Below are 22,065 nucleotides of genomic sequence, written 5' to 3'. Positions count from 1 at the left end.
ACGTCGAAGCTCGGGACGTCTCTTAGCGGCTCGTACCGCTAGCGGCAGGCACTCGGGAAACGCGGTAAGCTCGGGAAGTTTTTTGAACAGTGTGGAGAGTGTCCACGAGAGCCCCGAGTACCTACGAGCGGCTATTACCGTAATTCTCCGAGTTCGAATCAGGGGAAACTCGGGAGAACTCTTGAATTATCTCGTACAGCGGGACAGGCCCTTAAGTAACTTTTACAAGCTGGGAAACAGCTGGCATGATGTTATTGCGAATAATTTCTCAGGACACTGCCTTATATAATAACGGGAGAAACTATTATTAAACATTGACTTAAAACATCTTTTTAGTTTAGTTTTTAAATTAGTTTAGAGATACAGCGCGGAAACGAGCCCTTTGACCCATCGAGTCTGCGCTGACCAGTGATCCCCGCCCATTAACACTAATCCAACACACAATAGGGACAATTTACAATTTTGCCAATGCAATTAACTTACATACCTGTACGTCTTTGGAGTGTGGGAGGAAACTGTGCTACTGGAGAAATCCCACGCAGGTAATGGTGAGAACCACCCCTGGACATAATGAAACTGGTGTTGGGAAAATAAGTTTCATAAGTTCATAAATCATACGAGCAGAAGTAGGCCATGCGGCCCATTGAATCTACTCTACCATTCAATCATGGCTGATCTACCTTTCCCTCTCAACCCCATTCTTCTGCCTTCTCCCCATAATCCTTGACACCCATACTAATCAAGAATCTGTCAATCTCCACTTAAAAATACCCAATGACACCAAAACCTGAATGGATTATCTTTGGAACAATGGAAGGTAGCCCTGGACTAAATGTGTTTCAAAAGAATCTATTTAATTATGGGCTAATAATGGGGAAAAAAGCCTATACTTAAATTCTGGAAGAACGCTCCTATACCAACATTAAATATGTGGATTTCAAATATGTTTGAAACATTACACCTGGAAGATATGAGACTCCTCGTTGCAGGCAAATCAGACCACTTCCAAAAGACGTGGCCTGCATTTATCCACTTACTACAAGAATAAGGTGCATCAGTACTTCAAAATAGAAATGGTGTCAGGATCTGGTAAGGGGGGAGGAAAAATATGACGTTGGTATATCCCTTTTGCGCGGTTTTTATAATAGAGCTTTGTTTTTTTTTCCCTTTTTTCCTCCTTTCCTTTCTAGGGTCTATTTCTTAATTCTTTTCTCTAACCAATGGGTCTGTTTTTTTTTTCTCATTGATCACTCTTTTACACAAACACAACTTTCTTTCTCTCACTTTCTCTACTTTCTTTATCTGTATCTTTCCTTAAAGCTGAAAAAATGAATGGGTACAATAAATATAACAAGATATATCTGGCTTGTACTATTGTAATTTACTGTACTTCTAATAAATAAAAATATTAAAAAAAAATTAAAATAAATACCCAATGACTTGGCCTCCACAGCCGCCTGTGATGATGAATTTCACTTGGACCAACAGTAAAATAGCATCTAATTGGGGAGTGAATTGGTCCACTGACTTTGGTGGATGTGCTAAGTTGCGACTGATTAATAATTACCTTGGTTTTCGCCCGGATCACCCGAGCCAAGACTCTATACGGCCATCAGGAGCTATTGGAGCTCGGCCGTCTCTGTGTAACAAGCCCCAGAAACGACTTTCAACTGCCGCCGGAGATCGCCAGGACACCGTGGTCTAGCGGGTCAGCGCCCCCGACAGGAAGTACCCGAAGGCGGCGCAGGGACCGCAAACAAAGGCGTGGGAAGCGGGGAGGCTATCGAGCTAGGCTGAAATCAAATCCTCACCAGCCAGCTCTGCCCAGCATTTTCCTCACGAATGTCCGGGCCCTGGTGAGTAAAATAGACGAACTAAGGCTGCGGATCACCACACACAGAAGGATCGCCGACTGCAACGCCATGGTATTCACTGAAACATGGCTCAAGGACAACATCCCAGACAACGCCATTGAGCTGGAGGGGCGCACTGTCTTCAGGGCCGACAGATCAGTGGAGGACTCCGGTAAGACCAAGGGCGGCGGACTGTGCATTTATGTGAATAACACATGGTGTACGGACATTGTTAAGATTGGTAGTCACTGCTTTGCTGACCTGGAATACCTGATGTTAAAGTGCAGGCCCTTCTATTTGCCCAGGGATTTCACATTGACTGTTATCACTGCAGTCTATGTTCCCCCAGACGCTAATGTCAGGCTAGCAATGGAAGAGCTGCAAGCTGCTATCAGCAAACATCTATCTGCTCACCCAGAGGGGGCATTTATTGTTGCGGGTGATTTCAACCACTCCGACCTTAAAACTGTACTCCCCAGGTTCCATCAGCATGTTTCCTGCCCAACCAGAGGAAACAATGTTCTGGACTTAGTTTACACTAATATTACTGAAGCTTACAAAGCCCTCCCCCTCCCCCACCTTGGACAGTCTGACCACCTCTCCCTGTTCCTGCTCCCCAAATACACACCTCTGATCAGACGTGTGAAACCTACCATGAGGACAGTGAAGGTTTGGCCTGAGGGGGCTGTCTCTGACTTACAGGAGCAGTTTCAGCAGACAGACTGGAGTCTCTTTGCTACTCAGTCCACCTCCAATTCACAAGTGGACATCAACTCGTACACCTCAACAGTTCTGGACTATATAAAATTCTGTACCGATAATGTCACTACCCACAAGGAGATAAAGACCTTCCCTAACCAGAAGCCGTGGATGAGCAGGGAGGTCAGACTCCTACTGAAGGCTCGCGATGCCGCTTTCAGATCTGGCGACGCTGAGGGATACAGCTCATCCAGGGCCAATCTGAAAATGGGAATTAGGACTGCTAAACTCAATCATAAACGGCGGATTGAGGAGCATTTCCATAACAACTCTGACCCCAGGCGCATGTGGCAAGGAATCAAATCCCTTGCCGATTACCAGAAAGTTAACACCCCTCCCCCAGACAACGCCACCCTGCCTGACGAGCTAAACCACTTCTATGCTCGCTTTGACCGGGACAACAAAACCCCAGCCATTAAAGTTGCTCCACCCCCGAATGAACAACCTCTCAGCCTCTCCACCTCTGCTGTACAAGATGCACTGAGCAAGGTGAATGAGCGCAAAGCTGCCGGCCCCGATGGCATCCCTGGCCGGGTGCTTAGGGCATGTGCTGGACAACTATCCCCAGTCCTCGCCGACATTTTCAATCTCTCACTGGCCCAGGGTGTTGTCCCCACTTGCCTCAAGACATCAACCATCGTGCCAGTGCCCAAACAGTCAGCTACAGGGAGTCTCAACGATTTCCGCCCAGTGGCACGCACCCCTGTCATTGCAAAGTGCTTTGAGCGGCTGATCTTGGCTCGCCTCAAAGCCTGCCTCCCCCCCACACTGGACCCCCATCAGTTTGCCTACCGGACCAACAGGTCTACAGAGGACGCCATATCGGCAGCCCTACACTCTGCCCTGACCCACCTGGACTACAACAACTCCTACATCAGGCTGCTGTTCATTGATTTCAGCTCTGCCTTTAACACCGTCATCTCCGCCAGCTTGATCACCAAACTCAGTGGACTTGGCATCTCCACCTCCCTCTGCAACTGGACATTGGACTTCCTCACTAACAGACCACAGTCTGTTAGGGTCAATAACCTCACCTCCTCCACTATAACACTGAACACCGGAGTGCCACAGGGCTGTGTGCTCAGCCCTCTCCTCTACTCCCTCTTCACCCACGACTGCATCCCAAAGTACGGATCCAACGCCATTATTAAGTTTGCTGACGATACCACGGTAGTAGGACTGATCAGCGACAACGATGAGTCAGCCTACAGGGAGGAGATCCAGCACCTGACAGACTGGTGTGCCAACAATAACCTCGTCCTCAACTCCAAGAAGATGAAGGAGATTATTGTTGACTTCAGGCAGACCAGAGGAGGCAGGCATACCCCCATCCATATAAATGGGACTGAGGTGGAGCGCGGCTCCAGCTATAAATTCCTCGGAGTACATATCTCGGAGGATTTGTCCTGGTCCCTCAACACCTCCAAGCTGATTAAAAAGGCACAGCAGCGCCTTTAGTTCCTGAGGAGGCTCAAGAAAGCCCACCTGTCCTCCCGGATCCTGACCAACTTTTACCGCTGTACCATAGAGAGTATCCTGACCACCTGCTTCACGGTATGGTACAGCAGCTGCACTGCTGCGGACAGGAAGGCACTACAATGGGTGGTGAAAACCGCGCAGCACATCATCGGTGCCCCGCTCCCTGCCATGGATGCCCTCCACCGAAAACGGTGTCTGAGACGGGCTGGGAAGATCATCAAAGACCCCTCACACCCCAACCATGGACTGTTTGCCCTCCTCCCATCAAGGAGGCGGTACAGGAGCCTCAGGTCACGTACTAGTAGGATGAGGAACAGCTTCTACAACAACACAATCACATTGCTGAACTCGGAGTCCCACCGATAGATTTCTCCGGTCCCTCCGTCCCCATTGTTTAATTATTCTGTATTTCTTGATAATTCTGTATCTTCTCTCTTTCTATTTTTTTTATTTCTTTATGCACAACTACTACGGACTGACACAAAACTGCATTTCGTTGTACTCATACTTGTATTTGTGCGATGACATTAAAGTTGAATTGAATTGAATGGGACTGGAAGTGCCTGAGTGGGGGATGGGGCAGTTGGAAGCAGCCAGTCATGTGATGACATCTCCAAGAATGTAACCATACTTGGTTGGCAACCCAGTGCATGCAACCACACTGGTTTCGGCCCGAAACGTCACCTATTTTCTTCGCTCCATAGATGCTGCTGCACCCGCTGAGTTTCTCCAGCAATTTTTTGTGTACCATGCAACCACACTGTTCCTTACGCTGATATAGAGAAGCTGAAAGGGGACGGGCAAGACTGCTTCTTCCTCCATGGTCCAGGTCCAGCAGTAAAGTCCCATCACTTGAACAAGACACTGAAACGCTTGCGCTTCATGAAGCAGCCTTAGCTGCAGTTTATTCTTTAAGAAAAAAGCAGACAGTAACAAGGACAAAGGTACATCAGCTGAATTGTTTGACCCATACAATAAAGAGCCAGTGCCACCTGCCCGTCCCTTCCCAATATATAAAGCACTTTTATCAGGCGGTCAAGCCCCTAACACAAAACAGCCACAGCATGTCCTAAAGCTCGGGGTGATACCTTAGTCACATCCATGACAACCCTCCCCACTTTTACCCTACTTCGTCTCCCCTCCCCCCCCCCCCCACCAACTTTCCCATCAAAAAAGGGCATGGCAATTAGCATGCAATAAAAAACATTGTAATACAGAACAGAATCATTTACTGCAAATTCACTCGTCTTTTGTTTTTTTTTTTAAAAAGGAAATACTGAAATTGTCCAGCTCCCCCACCAACCCCTCGTTCTTTTAAATGTACACATATAGAAACAAGTACATGGCATCAAACACCAGCTCTGGCGTCTCTTCCATTGATTAGTTAAAAGACGGACAGCTAGCTGCCTTGTGTCTTGGTTCTGTAATCTGTTGTGCTGTCTCTGGATATACGTGGGCACAGTATCCTTTGACAGTGGTCCCTGAAATCGAGGTCTGCTTTTTGGGGGGATTTGTGAATGTGACTCCAGAAGTTAATTTGAGCTTGATCCAATCTTGTACTCAGTCCAATAAGTTCAGAAGGAACTTTTGGCAATAATTAGAGGACAAATTTCTTTGAGTCTTCATACCACATTTTCAGGATCTAAATGGTGTTGGTTTAAAGACATGCAAGCCTGTGGTTTGAGTAATCCTGCCTCATATGAACACCACCATGGTCAGATCTGGCACGAAAGCCTCACTCAAAGGATCTTTGACATTCTAATTGCTATTATGGATGTGTTGTATGGCATTACCTGCCAATGATTCACTTGGTCATGCAACTCCTGTTGCTACCATTTGTAATCCCAAACCCCAAGACCTTGTGGACGCTTAATATTGAGATTTCGGCCCGATGGCCAGGTTAGTGATCTGGTAAGAGTCTGATCTTTGGAGAAGGGGATGGAAGGCAAGGGGTCAATTGGTGAGAGGCCATACAATGGGTTAGATGAGCTGTGGTTGAGCTCAACCACAGATGATTGGCTCCAAACATAATTCAGTGTGGGGAAGGTTGTAATTTGATGTGCATCTAACCCTGAAACGGACACAGTTGGGCAAGCATGGTTATGCTGAATAGTGGCCAATCATGCTACTGGATTGTGGAAAATTGGCGGGAAAACTATTGGTATCATTTTCCATCCTGTGGGTAGTGCATTTTCTACTAGGATACCCTGAAATAAATAGCTTAATGAGATCTGTTTTCCGACACAGATTACCGAGTGAACAACACGTTCTATTTCTTCCTACTTCCATTACCTTTCTGTTGGAATCAGTATCTTCAAGTTCAATCCGATCTGTGCTAATCAGTGAGAACTGATCCTCATGCATCAGTCGGCTTTGGTGCCCTTCCAGATGGCATTGTGGTGGGCGGGGAGGGGAGGGTGAGAATGTCAAAATCAATATTTGATCCAGATTCCCACCCTGGCTAGTTATTGATCGACTGGATGTGGAAGGTCAACTAAGGTGAAGTGCAACATTCCCTTCATCACCCAAAGTGAAATGGGGGATAAAAAGTGAGGGTGAGGAGCTGACATCACTCAGTAGGTGGATGGTCCAGTCTTTGCAAAACATTATTAACCATGATTAACTTCAAATCCACTCGCGCCCTCCCCCAGTTCCTTCATGAATTCTTTGTGATGGAACCTAAGCAAATGCTGGCAAGCTCTGCAGAGTCTGATCCTGCCCTCAGTCCCCACCCATGTGTCCCATGGCTTCAAGGCTAGTATTGGTTTGTGTCCCTTCTTTAGCTTCCATTCACTGAACATTAATTAGCCTTTTAGGATTTATTTTTAACCCCATCCCCTAATCCAGAGGCAGGAGATGGGGAAAGGGCAGCAACTGACTTGTGGTGGATGTAGATTAGATCAAGACAAACCAAGAGAAGACCCTTTCTTATTTGTTGGGCTGAATATCCCACTCTCTTTATCTATCGAGCTACATGGTAAAAGCAATAAACCTTCTTAAACTTCAAACACCACGGCAAAAGCATGAGGCAAGTAACATTTTGATGTTTGGTCATAAACCCTCCACATCCAGTCACATCTTGCAGCAATATATCAAGGGCAGGATAGAGCTTTATTCTGCTGTAGAGTCAGTCTAAATAAATATTGCTGGTTTTAAGTACAAGAAACAGAACTCCACATTCTATGTCTAGCTTTACAAATATCAAAGCAAGGAAAATGTGCAAACTGCCAGGACATTATCACATGGCTTTACAAATAAATCAATTACCAGAACTTAACGTCCCGCCGTTGAGAAGTTGAGGTTGGGGTGGAAAGACAATTTTGAGATTTGACATGATCAGGATACAATTTAAAAGTAACATTTGTTCAGTCATTATTATTATGCAATTACTCCCATCATAAGAGCTGTAAAACTTGAAAAACTCTACCTACAAAAGCCTTGAGAGCCTCAGGGCTTTAAAAATCTACAATTAAATTTTCAAATTGGCATTAGTATAGTTAAATGCTTTCTAGTTTGCTTGTTCAACAACGCAAGTCATTCTTTTGTATACTGAGCTACGAAACTTCTCGGGTCCATTCGCAAGTACGAGAGACTTCTCTTGAAGGAATTGTGTTTGAAAATTCCCTGATTTCTTTAACTCTATTCATTATAGTACGCTGGCCATCACACAAAATTACTCCCAATCCTAGTATGCGTAGAAACCGGAGGGTGCATTTTATGGGGGAAAAAATAAAATAAAAACTATAAACATATATTTTAAATGTGATGCTGTCTGGAAGCAGCCGTCAATAGGTGCAAATAAGTTATTTGGATATCGTATCCAAGGCATTGACAGCTGACAAGAAAATATACAGAACATAAAACTTTATCCCCATTTCCGTGAGGAAAATAAAAGAAAATATACAAATCAGTGTTGAATATTTACACCCTTAAAAGCCAGAAGAAGTTGATGGAAATTCAATGTCTAACAAACAGAAACCATTTGTTCTAGAACAGATGCATCTTAGGAGTTCTGTATCAACACACCAAAAGGCACCCCACAGTTGCATTAAGACAGATAACCTGACACAGACTTGGGGTTAAAATTCCAAAGGGCAGGTTTTCCTTTAAAAAATAATAATTTGATGTCTAATTGTATGCAGTGCTAAGGTGACCAGTCAGACCAATGTTCTAGTTCACTTTGTCCTGGAATATATAGAGGTTGTTTGTGGCCGCCACTGCTATTATGTTCTCTGAAGGGTGCCATGCTGTGTGCAGAATCTTCTTACTGAAGTCCAAACTGTCGACACTAATTTCGTCTTTCTTCCTCTTGCCACCCATGCACACTTTACGGGGTTTGAGGATAGCTCGAGGCTTGCTGTTTTCCCGCGAAGCTTCCAGCGTGACGTCCCGCTTCGTGTTGCGATCAAACATCCTGAAGAAGTTGTTGTACGAGCCAGTCATGATCACACTGGAAATGGACACAGGACAAACAAAGAGAGGTGTCAGACCATGTAGCATTTCCACAACAGCATCTCTTTCAAGGCGCAGATCCTTTATTGCCAATCATCAGCTAATCCTTTATTGACAGAACAGGCTCTGGCAGACTCGTATTCCTCAAAAAAACTAATAAAATCATGATACTCTTTTGAAATATGTTAGTATTGAAACCCTTTATTTGTTAATGTTTAGTACATTTAGTTTAGTGATACACCACGGAAACAGGCCCTTCTGCCCACCGAGTCCGTACCGACCTGTGATCCCCGCACACTAACACTATCCTACACACACACACGAGGGACAATTTACAATTTTACCAAAGCCAATTAATGTACAAACCTGTACATCTTTGAAATATGGGAGGAAACAGGTGCATCCAGTGAAATCCCATGCAGGTCACGGGGAGAATTAACAAACTATGTACAGGCAGTACCCGTAGTCAGGATCGAACCCGGGTCTCTGTCGCTGTGAGGCTGCAACTCTACCACTGTGCCACCATGCCACCCCTTGCTATAATTTTAGCAAATCTTTGCTACAACTTTTTTCCATAAGAAAATATACAAGACTTTAAACTAGAACGGTTGGGGGGAAGGGACTCGAATAGGGAAAGCTAGCAGTCGGCGTGTGAGGGAGGAGGCAGAGAAGGGTAGCACTCGGACCCAAAATGTAGGGGAGAAAGAAGAATAATAAACAGAGAAAGAAAAGATAATAAACAGAGAATAAGAGAGGGTGGGTTTCTTAAATGTGTATATTTTAATGCTAGGAGCATTGTAAGAAAGGTGGATGAGCTTAGAGCCTGGATTAACACCTGGAAGTATGATGTTGTGGCGATCAGTGAAACATGGTTGCAGGAGGGCTGTGATTGGAAAATAAATATTCCAGGATTTCGTTGCTTCAGGTGTGATAGAATTGGAGGGGCAAGAGGTGGATTTGTTGCATTGCTTGTCAGGGAAGATATTACAGCAGTGCTTTGGCAGGATAGATTAGAGGGCTCGTCTAGGGAGGCTATTTGGGTGGAACTGAGAAATGGGAAAGGGGTAGCAACACTTATAGGGGTGTATTATAGACCGCCAAATGGGGAGCGAGAATTGGAAGAGCAAATATGTAAGGAGATCGCAGATATTAGTAGTAAGCACAAGGTAGTAATTGTGGGAGATTTCAATTTTCCACACATAGACTGGGAAACACATTCTGTAAATGGGCTCGATGTTTTGGAGTTTGTAAAATGTGTGCAGGATAGTTTTTTGCAGCAATACATAGAGGTACCTACTAGAGAAGGGGCGGTGCTGGACCTCCTGTTAGGAAATGAGACAGGTCAGGTGGCAGAGATATGTGTTGGGGAACAGTTCGGGTCCAGTGATCACAATACCATTAGTTTCAATATAATTATGGAGAGGGTCAGAACTGGACCTAGGGTTGAGATTTTTGATTGGAGAAAGGCTAACTTTGAGGAGATGCGAAAGGATTTAAAAGGAGTGAATTGGGTCATTTTGTTTCATGGGAAGGATGTAGAAGAGAAATGGAGAACATTTAAAGGGGAAATTTTAAGAGTACGACATCTTTATTTCCCTGTTCGGTTGAAAGGAAATAGTAAAAATTGGAAAGAGCCATGGTTTTCAAGGGAAATTGGACACTGGGTTCGGAAAAAGAGAGAGATCTACAATCATTATAGGCAGCATGGAGTAAATGAGTTGCTTGAGGAGTATAATGAATGTAAAAAGAATCTTAAGAAAGAAATTAGAAAAACTAAAAGATATGAGGTTGCTTTGGCACGTAAGGTGAAAGTAAATCCAAACGGTTTCTACAGCTATATTAATAGCAAAAGCAAAACGAGGGATAAAATTGATCCTTTAGAGAGTCAGAGTGGACAGCTATCTGCAGAGCCAAAAGAGATGGGGGAGATATTGAACAATTTCTTTTCTTCGGTATTCACCAAGGAGAAGGATATTGAATTATGTGAGGTAAGGGAAACTAATATGGTAGTAGCTATGGAAACTATGAGATTCAAAGAAAAGGAAGTACTGACACTTTTGAAAAATATAAAAGTGGATAAGTCTCCAGGTCCGGACAAGATATTCCCTAGGACATTGAGGGAAGTTAGTGTAGAAATAGCAGGGGCTATGACAGAAATATTTCAAATGTCATTAGAAACGGGAATAGTGCCGGAGGATTGGTGTACTGCGCATGTTGTTCCATTGTTTAAAAAGGGTTCAAAGAGTAAACCTAGCAATTATAGACCTGTTAGTTTGACATCAGTGGTGGGCAAATTAATGGAAAGGATACTTAGAGATAATATATATAAGCATCTGGATAAACAGGGTCTGATTAGGAACAGTCAACATGGATTTGTGCCTGGAAGGTCATGTTTGACTAATCTTCTTGAATTTTTTGAAGAGGTTACTCGTGAAAATGATGAGGGTAAAGCAGTGGATGTTGTATATATGAACTTCAGTAAGGCCTTTGGCAAGGTTCCTCATGGAAGGTTGGTTAAGAAGGTTCAATTGTTGGGTATTAATGGTGGAGTAGCAAGATGGATTCAACAGTGGCTGAATGGGAGATGCCAGAGAGTAATGGTGGATGGCTGTTTGTCAGGTTGGAGGCCAGTGACTAGTGGGGTGCCACAGGGATCTGTGTTGGGTCCACTGTTGTTTGTCATGTACATCAATGATCTGGATGATGGTGTGGTAAATTGGATTAGTAAGTATGCAGATGATACTAAGATAGGCAGTGTTGTGGATTATGAAGTATATTTTCAAAGTCTACAGAGAGATTTAGGCCATTTGGAAGAGTGGGCTGAAAGATGGCAGATGGAGTTTAATGCTGATAAGTGTGAGGTGCTACTTCTTGGCAGGACAAATCAAAATAGGACATACATGGTAAATAGTAGTGAATTGAGGAATGCAGTTGAACAAAGGGATCTAGGAATAATTGTGCACAGTTCCCTGAAGGTGGAATCTCATGTAGATAGGGTGGTAAAGAAAGCTTTTGGTGTGCTGGCCTTTATAAATCAGAGCATTGAGTATAGAAGTTGGGATGTAATGTTAAAATTGTACAGGGCATTGGTGAGGCCATTCTGGAGTATGGTGTACAATTTTGGTCGCCTAATTATAGGAAGGATGTCAACAAATAGAGCGAGTACAGAGGAGATTTACTAGAATGTTGCCTGGGTTTCAGCAACTAAGTTACAGAGAAAGGTTGAACAAGTTAGGTCTTTATACTTTGTAGCGCAAAAGGTTAAGGGGGTACTTGATAGAGGTCTTTAAGATGATGAGAGGGATGGACAGAGTTGACATGGATAAGCTTTTCCCACTGAGAGTAGGGAAGATTCAAACAAGAGGACATGATTGAGAATTAAGGGACAGAAGTTTAGGGGTAACATGAGGGGGAACTTCTTTACTCAGAGAGTGGTAGCTGTGTGGATTGAGCTTCCAGTGGAGGTGGTGGAGGCAGGTTCGATTTTATCATTTAAAAATAAATTGGATAGATTTTATCATTTAAAAATAAATTGGATAGTTATATGGACGGGAAAGGAATGGAGGGTTATGTTCTGAGTGCAGGTAGATGGGACTAGGGGAGAATAAGTGTTCGGCACGGACTAGAAGGGCAGAGATGGCCTGTTTCCGAGCTGTAATTGTTATATGGTTATATAGTTATATAAGTCCATGTTAAATATTTGTGTTAATGTATTATCGTTAGCAACTGTGGTCTGCCAACTATCTTGAATAAAGTCAGAAATCACTTCCTTGTTCTCATATTATTGTGCTTGAAAATAAAAGAAAATACTTAATAGATAGATAGATAGATAGATAGCCTTTAATTGGGCATGCCTGAAAAACTTTGCAGTATTCCTGTTCATTCATATTCATACACATTTTGGGCTGAATCCAAGAGGAATAAGATTAGATATTGGTGAAATATTTAAGAAAAAGAATAGCATGATGCCTGTGATAACTGATTCAGGAGACTGATGGACAGCATTGACATGACACTGAATGAGGAGATCAAATACCAGTTTATTGTATAAACTTTGTAGTGCATTTTGGTGACAAAAAATGTTTGTGCAACACCAAGGGGTTAGGCAAGCAGATCAAGGCTTGTGGAAACACAAACCTTTAATGAGTAGCAATAAACTGCATCTTAAACATAGCAAAATGTCCCATGATTTTCCATCAGGGATCATGGCTTACTCGTTAGGTATTCATGCACATAGAAGAGCTGCCTCCACTGGAATTCCCCAAAACACACTGTTTCTCAACCTCTTTATCCTCCTTCAAGACACTTCTCAAGCTGTTGGTCACCTCACCTACTCTCTCTCCGTGTCTCAGATCCATAGGTACAGGTAGTCTGGCTTGATGCCAGCACTAAAGCCAGTCGATAATCACACATTCCTGCAGAGACCCCGATTTGGGCGCATGCATTGGATTAAATTGGCAGTGACAACTTCCACGTTACTGTATATCCCTGATCTGTGCCAGTGGACCCCTCAGAGTGTCAAACATAGCAGCCGCATCCTTTGGAGCTTCCCAAGTTGTGAGTTTATCTGCACAGAGAGAACATGGAGTGGACTAAGCCAGTGGTCTTTGTAGTGGGAGCATGCGTCCCAGTGGAAAGAACTGTGCAGGAGGATCAATCAGAACAGGGGCGGGCAGACAGTAGGAAGGCGTTGGAGAATGGTAACTCTGTGTGCTAGTCCCAGAAGAGGATCTACTATCATCCACTACATTCGATCCACTCTTTTAAAGCTCTATCCTAATTATAAATCTATCAGGATATATAACAGTACAAACAATACTTTCTTTAATCATCTTTCGCATCTGGCTGTCATATGACATTCAGGATCAAATGACCTCCTGGACAGAAAGTGGACCTCACCAATGATACCAACCATGGCTAACAAGACCTGTTGCCCATGTGCCTTCTGAAATCGACACTCTGATAGAGCTGTTGAACCCACAACCGGACCACCAGGCCTGACCAAGAAAAGGCCCTCACCTACCGGATCCCTCACTGCGGTTATTGGTGAGACCCGACTACCAATACTAGAACCACAGCCTACAGCTAAAGGAGAGACTATACTATCGGGGTGCATTACAGCTTGGTTTGGGAACAGTTCTGCCCAATATTGCAAGGAGTTAGAATTGTGATTGGAGCCTAGTCCATCACACAGACATGCCTTGCCACCATCGACATGATCCACACATCACACTGCCTCGGGAATGCAGCTAACTATTTACATCATGGTCATCTCCTCTTCTCCCCTCTTCTTTCGGGAAGTTGAAACAAAAGCTAGAAATGCGTATCACCAGATTCAGAAACAGCTATCTTCCCCACTGCAATCTAATCAGTATAGTCCTCCCATAAGCTAGGGCAGGGGTGGGGAACCTGTGGCCTTAAGGCCGCTAACGGCCTTCTAGGCCATTAAGTGCGGCCTTTTGAATGAATCCACATTTTGTAGAACAAATCCTTTTATTTTTATTTAAGAAGGAACTGCAGATGCTGGAAAATCGAAGGTATTTTAAATACGTTCATTTTAAGATTAAAATTAAAATTAAAAAAGATGAATAAAAACATATTAATAAAAATAAAAGGTAGATAAAAATTCTGGGGACGGGTGAGGCAGCATCTACGGAATGAGGGATGTAGGCGACGTTTCTGGTCTGAAGAAGGGTCTCGACCTGAAACGTCGCCTATTTCCTTCGCTCCATAGATGCTGCCTCACCCGCTGAGTTTCTCCAGAATTTTTGTCTACCTTTTATTTTTATTAATATGTTTTTGTTCGTCTTTTATTATTTTAATTTTAATCTTAAAATGACCGTATTTAAAATACCAAAGAGTAAAAGAAGATTCAATGAAATAATCCTTCCTGACTGACGGCCACAATTAAAACATTAGTGAGTCATGAGGGCTATTTTTACATTTTGAAGTATATCTAATTGAAGTTTCTTGGATGCGGCCTTATTAGATTACAGCTAAATTAATGCAACATTCCAACATGAAAAGGCTCCCCACCCCTGAGTTAAGGGTGTAGTCCTCAACTTCCAACCTATTTCATTGCAAGAGGCACAGTGTAAAACACAGCACTTAAGATTCCTGAACCAAAGCCTCACAGTTACCCTCCACACAGCACTTTACCTCACTCCCAACATGGCCTCTCCCGACACGGACTCTCCCAGCAGGCTCCACCTTGCCTTCATTTTATTAGCTGCTAAATTAGCCAATTCAGATGCTCCAACCAATAAATTGTGCTGCCTCTCAAGTTATCTGGCCCCAGCAATCCTCCGCTTACCTTTTAAAATTCTCCTGCACTTTTCCGATACTGAAATTGAATGCTGGGGTTTGGCCTCCAGCTTTAAGCATTCCCAGCCATCTCCCTTGAATGTAGCTCTGATCTCTATCACTGGCTGACTGAACAAGAGAGGCCAATCCCCAGCAATATGCTAACAACAGGGTCCAATTAGCTGAGGTTACACAAAAAAGCTGGAGAAACTCAGCGGATGCAGCAGCATCTATGGAGCGAAGGAAATAGGCAACGTTTCGGGCCGAAACCCTTCTTCAGACTGATCGGGGGCGGGGGTGGGCGGGGACAAGAAAGGGAAAAGGAGGAGGAGCCCGAAGGCTGGGGGATGGGAGGAGACAGCAGGGAGGCTGAGGAAGGGGAGGAGACAGCAAGGACTAACAAAATTGGGAGAATTCGATGTTCATGCCCCCGGGATGCAGACTCCCCAAACGGAATATGAGGTGCTGTTCCTCCAATTTCCGGTGCTGCTCGCTGTGGCCATGGAGGAGACCCAGGACAGAGAGGTCGGAGACGGAGTGGGAGGGGGAGTTGAAGTGCTGAGCCACCGGGAGGTCAGCTTGGTTATTGCGGACCGAGCGGAGGTGTTCGGCGAAACGATCGCCCAACCTCCGCTTGGTCTCACCGATATAGATCTGCTGACATCTAGAGCAGCGGACGCAATAGATGAGGTTGGAAGAGATGCAGGTGAACCTCTGTCGCACCTGGAACGATTGCTTGGGTCCTTGAACGGAGTCGAGGGGGGAGGTAAAGGGACAAGTGTTGCATCTCTTGCGGTTGCAAGGAAAAGTGCCCGGGGAGGGGGTGGTACGAGAGGGAAGGGAAGAATTGACAAGGGAGTTATGGAGGGAGCGGTCTTTGCGGAAGGCAGCTATGGGGGGAGATGGGAAGATGTGGCGAGTGGTGGGGTCACGTTGGAGGTGGCGAAACTGACGGAGGATTACTTTTTGTATGTGACGGCTGGTGGGGTGAAAGGTGAGGACTAGGGGGACTCGGCCCTTGTTGCGAGTGGGGGGATGGGGAGAGAGAGCAGTGTTGCGGGGTATGGAAGAGACCCTGGTGCGAGCCTCATTTATGGTGGAGGAGGGGAACCCCCGTTCCCTGAATAATGAGGACATTTCAGATGTCCTGGTGTGGAACGCCTCATCCGTGGAGCAGATGCGGCGTAGACGGAGGAATTGGGAGTAGGGGATGGAGTCCTTACAGGAAGCAGGGTGGGAAGAAATGTAGTCCAGATAGCCATGGGAGTCAGTGGGTTTAATTAGTCCAATTAGCTGATATTGGTTGGTCACTTGCAACGTGACAGCTTACTCCCGGTAAAGCCCAGGCGTTCTAGCCAGAGGGGAGACAAAGTGGGGTGCCTCCCTGCTAGTTGCCTTAACCTGTTGTAGGTTTGAGGAAGACTGAGCCACTGGGACAAACCCAAGACCATTAGTGTCACTGTGTGGTCAAGACTGGGTTGCTGGGAAGAAACCCAATGCCTTCACTGAGGCTAAGACTGAATGGCCGGGGCAAGCCTAAGATGCCAAAGCCTCTTCCTGCCCACAGTGAATGATGGACTGCGCACGCACACAAAGACTGGCACCTGGATAATCCACAGACTGCCAGTTTCACCTCTTCAAGCCAAAAGCTGAGCTACCAGGAAGAAATCCGAGACTGCCAGCGCCTCCTCTCAAGGGAAGAGTGAGCTGCAGGAAGAAGTCTGAGATCGCTACACCTCCTCCTTCAAAGACCAGGACTAAGTTGCTGGGACAAGCTTGAGATCGGCAGTGTCATCATACATGCGCTCTGACAGTTTGAGGGACAGCACCCCTATGCATTCCTGGACTTTCTTACCACTGTAATAAAATATATTACATGTGTTCACCGTACTGTGAGTGCTGCTGTGGACACTGCTGAACCTGGTGTCATTCCCCAATGTCACCGACAGCACATTAAGGGGAAATGTGTAACCAGACAAAGAATAGCGCCCCTCGGGGATCAAAGTGCCCATCTCTGTGTGGATCCACAGGAGATGGGCAAGGTCCTTAATGAGTTTTTTCCTCCTCTGTTTTTACCGTGGAGAAAGACATGAGGACTGGGGAACTTGGGGCAGTCAACAGAAAGGGCGGTCGGTATTACGGTCAGAGGGGCTAAATGTCCTAACACATGATTGTAGACAAATCTTCCTAGCCTGATCATGTATATCCAAGGACACAGTGGGAAGCTAGAGAAGAAATTGGAAGTGCCCTGGCTGAGATTTATGAGTCACCATTAAATATTGGTGAGATGCTGGAGAACTGGAGAGTGGCAAATGTTATGCCTCTATTTAAAAAGGGCTGCAAGGAAAAGGGTGAGAACTCTAGGCCAGTGAGTCTAACATCTGTGGTCAGAAAGTTACTAGAGAGTATTTCGTGGGATGATATATATGCATTTCGACAGACAAGGCTGATTAGGGATAGTCAGCACCGTTTTGTATGTGGGAGAGTGTCTCACAAATCTGAATGTGTTTGTTGAAGATGTAACAAAAAATGTTGAGGGCAGAGCTGTAGACTTACGTATGCATGGATTTCAGTAAAGCATTTAACAAGGTAGACTACTCAGGGAAGTTAGATCGCCTGGGGTCCAGGGAGAGCTAGCTGATTGGATAGAAATTGGCTTCATGGAAGGAAGCAGAGGGTGACGGAGGAAGGTTGTTTTTCGAACTGGAGGCCTGTGACTCATGCTGTACCTCAGGGTTCGGTGCTGGGTCCATTGCTGTTTGTCATCTACATCAATGATTTGGATGAGAACGTACGTGGCATAATTAGTAAGTTTGCAGATGACACTAAAGTGGGTGGCATTGTAGATAGCGAAGATGGTTGTCAAAAATTGCAGCAGGATTTTGATCGGTTGGGCAGTTGGGCTGAGGAATGGTTCATGAGGATTAGTACATATAAGTGTGAGGTGTTGCATTATGAGTGTCCAATCAGGGCAGGACCTACACTGTGTTTAAGAAGGAACTGCAGATGCTGGAAAATCGAAGGTAGACAAAGGTGCTGGAGAAAGTGACCAATTCTTCCCTTCCCTCCCGCACCACCCCCTCCTCGGGCACTTTCCCTTGTAACGGCAAGAGATGCTACACTTGTCCCTTTACCTCCCCCCTCGACTCCATTCAAGGACCCAAACAGTCGTTCCAGGTGCGACAGAGGTTCACCTGCATCTCCTCCAACCTCATCTATTGCATCCGCTGCTCTAGATGTCAGCTGATCTACATCGGTGAGACCAAGCGTAGGCTTGGCGATCGTTTCGCCGAATCGCTCCTCTCGGTCCGCATTAACCAACCTGATCTCCCGGTGGCTCAGCACTTCAACTCCCCCTCCCATTCCGAATCCGACCTTTCTGTCCTGGGCCTCCTCCATGGCCAAAGTGAGCACCACCGGAAATTGGAGAAGCAGCACCTCATATTCCGCTTGGGCAGTCTGCACCCTAGCGGCATAAACATTGACTTCTCCAATTTCCGGTAACCCTTGCTGTCTCCTGTAAAAAGGCTTTCAGCACACATTCCTGTAAACCTGCTAATAGACTTCTCTACTGGACTGTTTGTAAGGAAAATAATTTCACTGTGTTACCGATTAACATACGTGACAATAAAAACACTATTGACTATTGCATGACTTTACAGCATCAGAAGTCATTCAGCCATTGAGTTTATCATGTGTCCTACTCAGTCAATCTCATTGCCAATCTCAGTCCCCAAGACCTGCAGATTATTTTCCTCCCATTGCTTAACCCAATTTTCTTTTGGAAGCTCTGATCAACTCTTTTTATTTCTCAGGCAAAACATGCAATCCTCCAATGGGACCATGTTCTTTCTAGCTCAACTGTCTAAAACAGTAATCATCCCATTTAAAACCACTAGAACAACTCCCTGCTTCTCTGGTCTAACTCCCTGGTCAATTCCTCCCTTCCCTCCCGCACAACCCCCTCCCCGGGCACTTTCCCTTGCAACCGCAAGAGATGCTACACTTGTCACTTTACCTCCCCCCTCGACTCCATTCAAGGACCAAAGCAGTCGTTCCAGGTGCGACAGAGGTTCACCTGCATCTCCTCCAACCTCATCTATTGCATCCGCTGCTCCAGATATCAGCTGATCTACATCGGTGAGACCAAGCGTGGGCTTGGCGATCGTTTCGCCGAACACCGCCGCTCGGTCCGCATTAACCAACCTAATCTCCCGGTGGCTCAGCACTTCAACTCCCCCTCCCATTCCGAATCCGACCTTTCTGCCCTGGGCCTCCTCCATGGCCGGAGTGAGCACCACCGGAATTGGAGGAGCATAACCTCATATTCCGCTTGGGCAGTTTGCACCCTAGCGGCATAAACATTGACTTCTCCAATCTCCGGTAGCCCTTGCTGTCTTCTCCCCTCCTCAGCTCTCCCGCAGCCCTCGGCCTCCTCCTCTTCCTTTCTCCCTTCTCCTCCACACTACCCCCCCCCCCCCCCCCCCCCCCCTACATCAGTCTGAAGAAGGATTGTGGCCTGAAACATTGCCTATTTCCTTCGCTCCATAGATGCTTCTGTACCCGCTGAGTTTCTCCAGCACTTTTGTCTACCTTCGATTTTCCAGCATCTGCAGTTCCTTCTTAAACTCTCTGGTCTAACCTGTTGAATAGAGTTGTACAATATGAAAACAGCCCATTTGGTCTTGAAATGCCTTGTTTATTTGCTATTTTAATGAAGATATATAAAATCAGGCTGTTGTCAATTATTAATGATCTGTGTTTCCACAAGTCTTGATCTGCGTACTTAACCCCTTTGACAATACAAACATTTCTGTTCCCTAAAATGTACTACATAATTCATAACACCAATCTCTAACCATCCTCAGTTTTTCTACTGTCTATATTTTTCCTTTTATGGTCCATTATCACAAATGGTCTTGTTCCTCTTATTCTTATTTAAATCTGCAAATTTCAATCTTATGCCTCAGGGCTTGGTACAAAATATCTACATAAATGAATGAGCAAGAATGCTCATAGGTCTTGAGGCACATCTATAATCTTATTCCATATTTACCTTTGTTTTCTTTTTGTCCCATCTGTTTCTAAGTTGCAATAGACCCCTTAATACATACAACCATATAACAATTACAGCACGGAAACAGGCCATCTCGGCCCTTCTAGTCTGTGCCGTATTCTCGTATTCTCCCCTAGTCCCATCCACCTGCACTCAGACCATAACCCTCCATTCCTTTCCCGTCCATATAACTATCCAATTTATTTTTAAATGATAAAAACGAACCTGCCTCCACCACCTTCACTGGAAGCTCATTCCACACAGCTACCACTCTCTGAGTAAAGAAGTTCCCCCTCATGTTACCCCTAAACTTCTGTCCCTTAATTCTCGTCATGTCCTCTTGTTTGAATCTTCCTTACTCTCAGTGGGAAAAGCTTATCCACGTCAACTCTGTCTATCCCTCTCATCGTTTTAAAGACCTCTATCAAGTCCCCCCTTAACCTTCTGCGCTCCAAAGAATAAAGACCTAACTTGTTCAACCTTTCTCTGTAACTTAGTTGCTGAAACCCAGGCAACATTCTAGTAAATCTCCTAGCCACATTGTGGCTTATATTTTTGTAACAGGTCTCTCCAGTACCATTATTACAAATGCTTTCTGAAAATTAATTCCCACATTCGTATGCCCTGAGATATCTTCAACAACAGACTTTCCTATTTTGAAGTAGGATTTTTGCCATGATATGGAGTCCCATGTTATGTGATTGTTGTGTATATGTGACCCCAGAGAGTGTTTCCTATTTCCAATTTATTTCACACTGTAAAGATGCAGCAGAAATAATTGCACTTTGCTCCAAAAAGGGATCAGTCCAAAGCCGGATACAGCCCAGGGAGAAAGAGTAAAGAATACAACTGCTTCACTAGCCTGTTCTCTATAGATAATGCCTAATGGCAAAGGCAGATCAACGCATCACTTACCTGTCAGAGCCATTCCATACACACTCAAACTTGTCAAAGATGCAGTCATTTTCATAGAGGGAACACAGCTTACTCCTCAGGTATTCATGCACCTAATAAAATATCAAAAGGAAAGAAAGATTAAGAATGTGTGGGAAGGAATTGTAGATGCTGGTTTACACCAAAGATAGACACAAAATGCTGGAGTAAGCGTTTTGCTCGGGGAGCTTACAACCCAATGGTATGAATATTGATTTATCTAACTTCAAGTAACCCTTGCTTTCCTTCTCTCTCTGTCCCCTCCCCCACCCTAGTTCTCTGACTAGTTTCACTGTCCTCCTGATTAATTTTACTGTTTGTATGCCTTGCCGTCACCTTCCCCTCAGCAAACAATGAACCATTCTGCATCTCCTTGACCGTCTGCTTTGATCTGTCGTTTTCACACCTTATCCTTCCATATCTCTAGTCTTCCCGTCCCATGACACCTTGTTCGAAGAAGGGTCTCGACCCGAAGCGTCACCCATTCCTTTTCTCCAGAAATGCCGCCTGCCCTGCAGAGTTAAACCCCTGTCCCACGGTACGAGTTCATTCCAAGAGCTCTCCCGAATTTGCCCTGATTCGAACTTGAAGATTTACGGTAATGGCTGCTAGTCGGTACTCGGGGCTCTCGTGGACATATTTCATCATGTTGAAAAATAGTCACGAGTCTTCCCGTGCTTACCTGTCGTTAGCGAATCTACCCGAGTACCTGCCGTTAGCACAAAGAGACGTCCCCGAGCTCCGACGTACCCGCTACGTTCATTCTCCGTGCTAACCACGAGTTGGATTTTTTTTTAAACTTGGGAGAGCTGTTAGAATGAACTCGTACCGTGGGACAGGGCTATTACTCTAACATTTTGTGTCTATCTTTTGAAATCTATGACTGGCAATAATGACTGTTGAATGATTAAGTGGTGCGGTACCAGTTGTACGATCTGCTCTGTTCCCATTCTCTGCTTCTCCTGTCTTTTTGCAGAGCATGACACTGTTTACATTTGATAGTCTGATGGTTGACATCAACTGGGAAGTTGCCTGGATTCACCATGAACTCTCCCCTCTCAAACTAAACTCCACACATTTACTGTGCTTCCCCACATCCAGCCAAGAATACTGAACCTTTAGCTTGCATGGTCATTCTAATCGTGCAGTACTAAAGCTAATTATTGTACCCAATTTATAGGATGATTAAGATTGTCTAGCTCAGCAGAAAGCCATAATTGAGACTGGAAC

The 22,065-nt window shown here is 44.9% G+C and overlaps 1 protein-coding gene across 5 annotated transcripts in view; it reads right to left on the bottom strand.

Moving 5' to 3' along the window:
* Positions 1-6,116: 6,116 nt before the first annotated feature.
* LOC129701422 (serine/threonine-protein phosphatase 2A 55 kDa regulatory subunit B beta isoform) overlaps positions 6,117-22,065 on the bottom strand; it is a 565,371-nt gene continuing 549,422 nt past the window's right edge. For all 5 annotated transcript variants that reach the window (XM_055642585.1, XM_055642587.1, XM_055642586.1 and 2 more), the window contains 2 exons: positions 20,818-20,909; positions 6,117-8,541 (listed from right to left, as the gene is read on the bottom strand). In XM_055642585.1, coding sequence (XP_055498560.1) covers positions 8,262-8,541; positions 20,818-20,909 — 372 coding nt within the window. In that variant the 3' untranslated portion in view covers positions 6,117-8,261. The remainder of the gene's footprint in view (positions 8,542-20,817; positions 20,910-22,065) is intronic.

Source organism: Leucoraja erinacea, chromosome 11 (genome assembly GCF_028641065.1).
Source record: "Leucoraja erinacea ecotype New England chromosome 11, Leri_hhj_1, whole genome shotgun sequence".
In the NCBI taxonomy this organism is placed as follows: domain Eukaryota; kingdom Metazoa; phylum Chordata; class Chondrichthyes; order Rajiformes; family Rajidae; genus Leucoraja; species Leucoraja erinaceus.
This window is presented reverse-complemented; position numbering and strand designations above follow the sequence as displayed.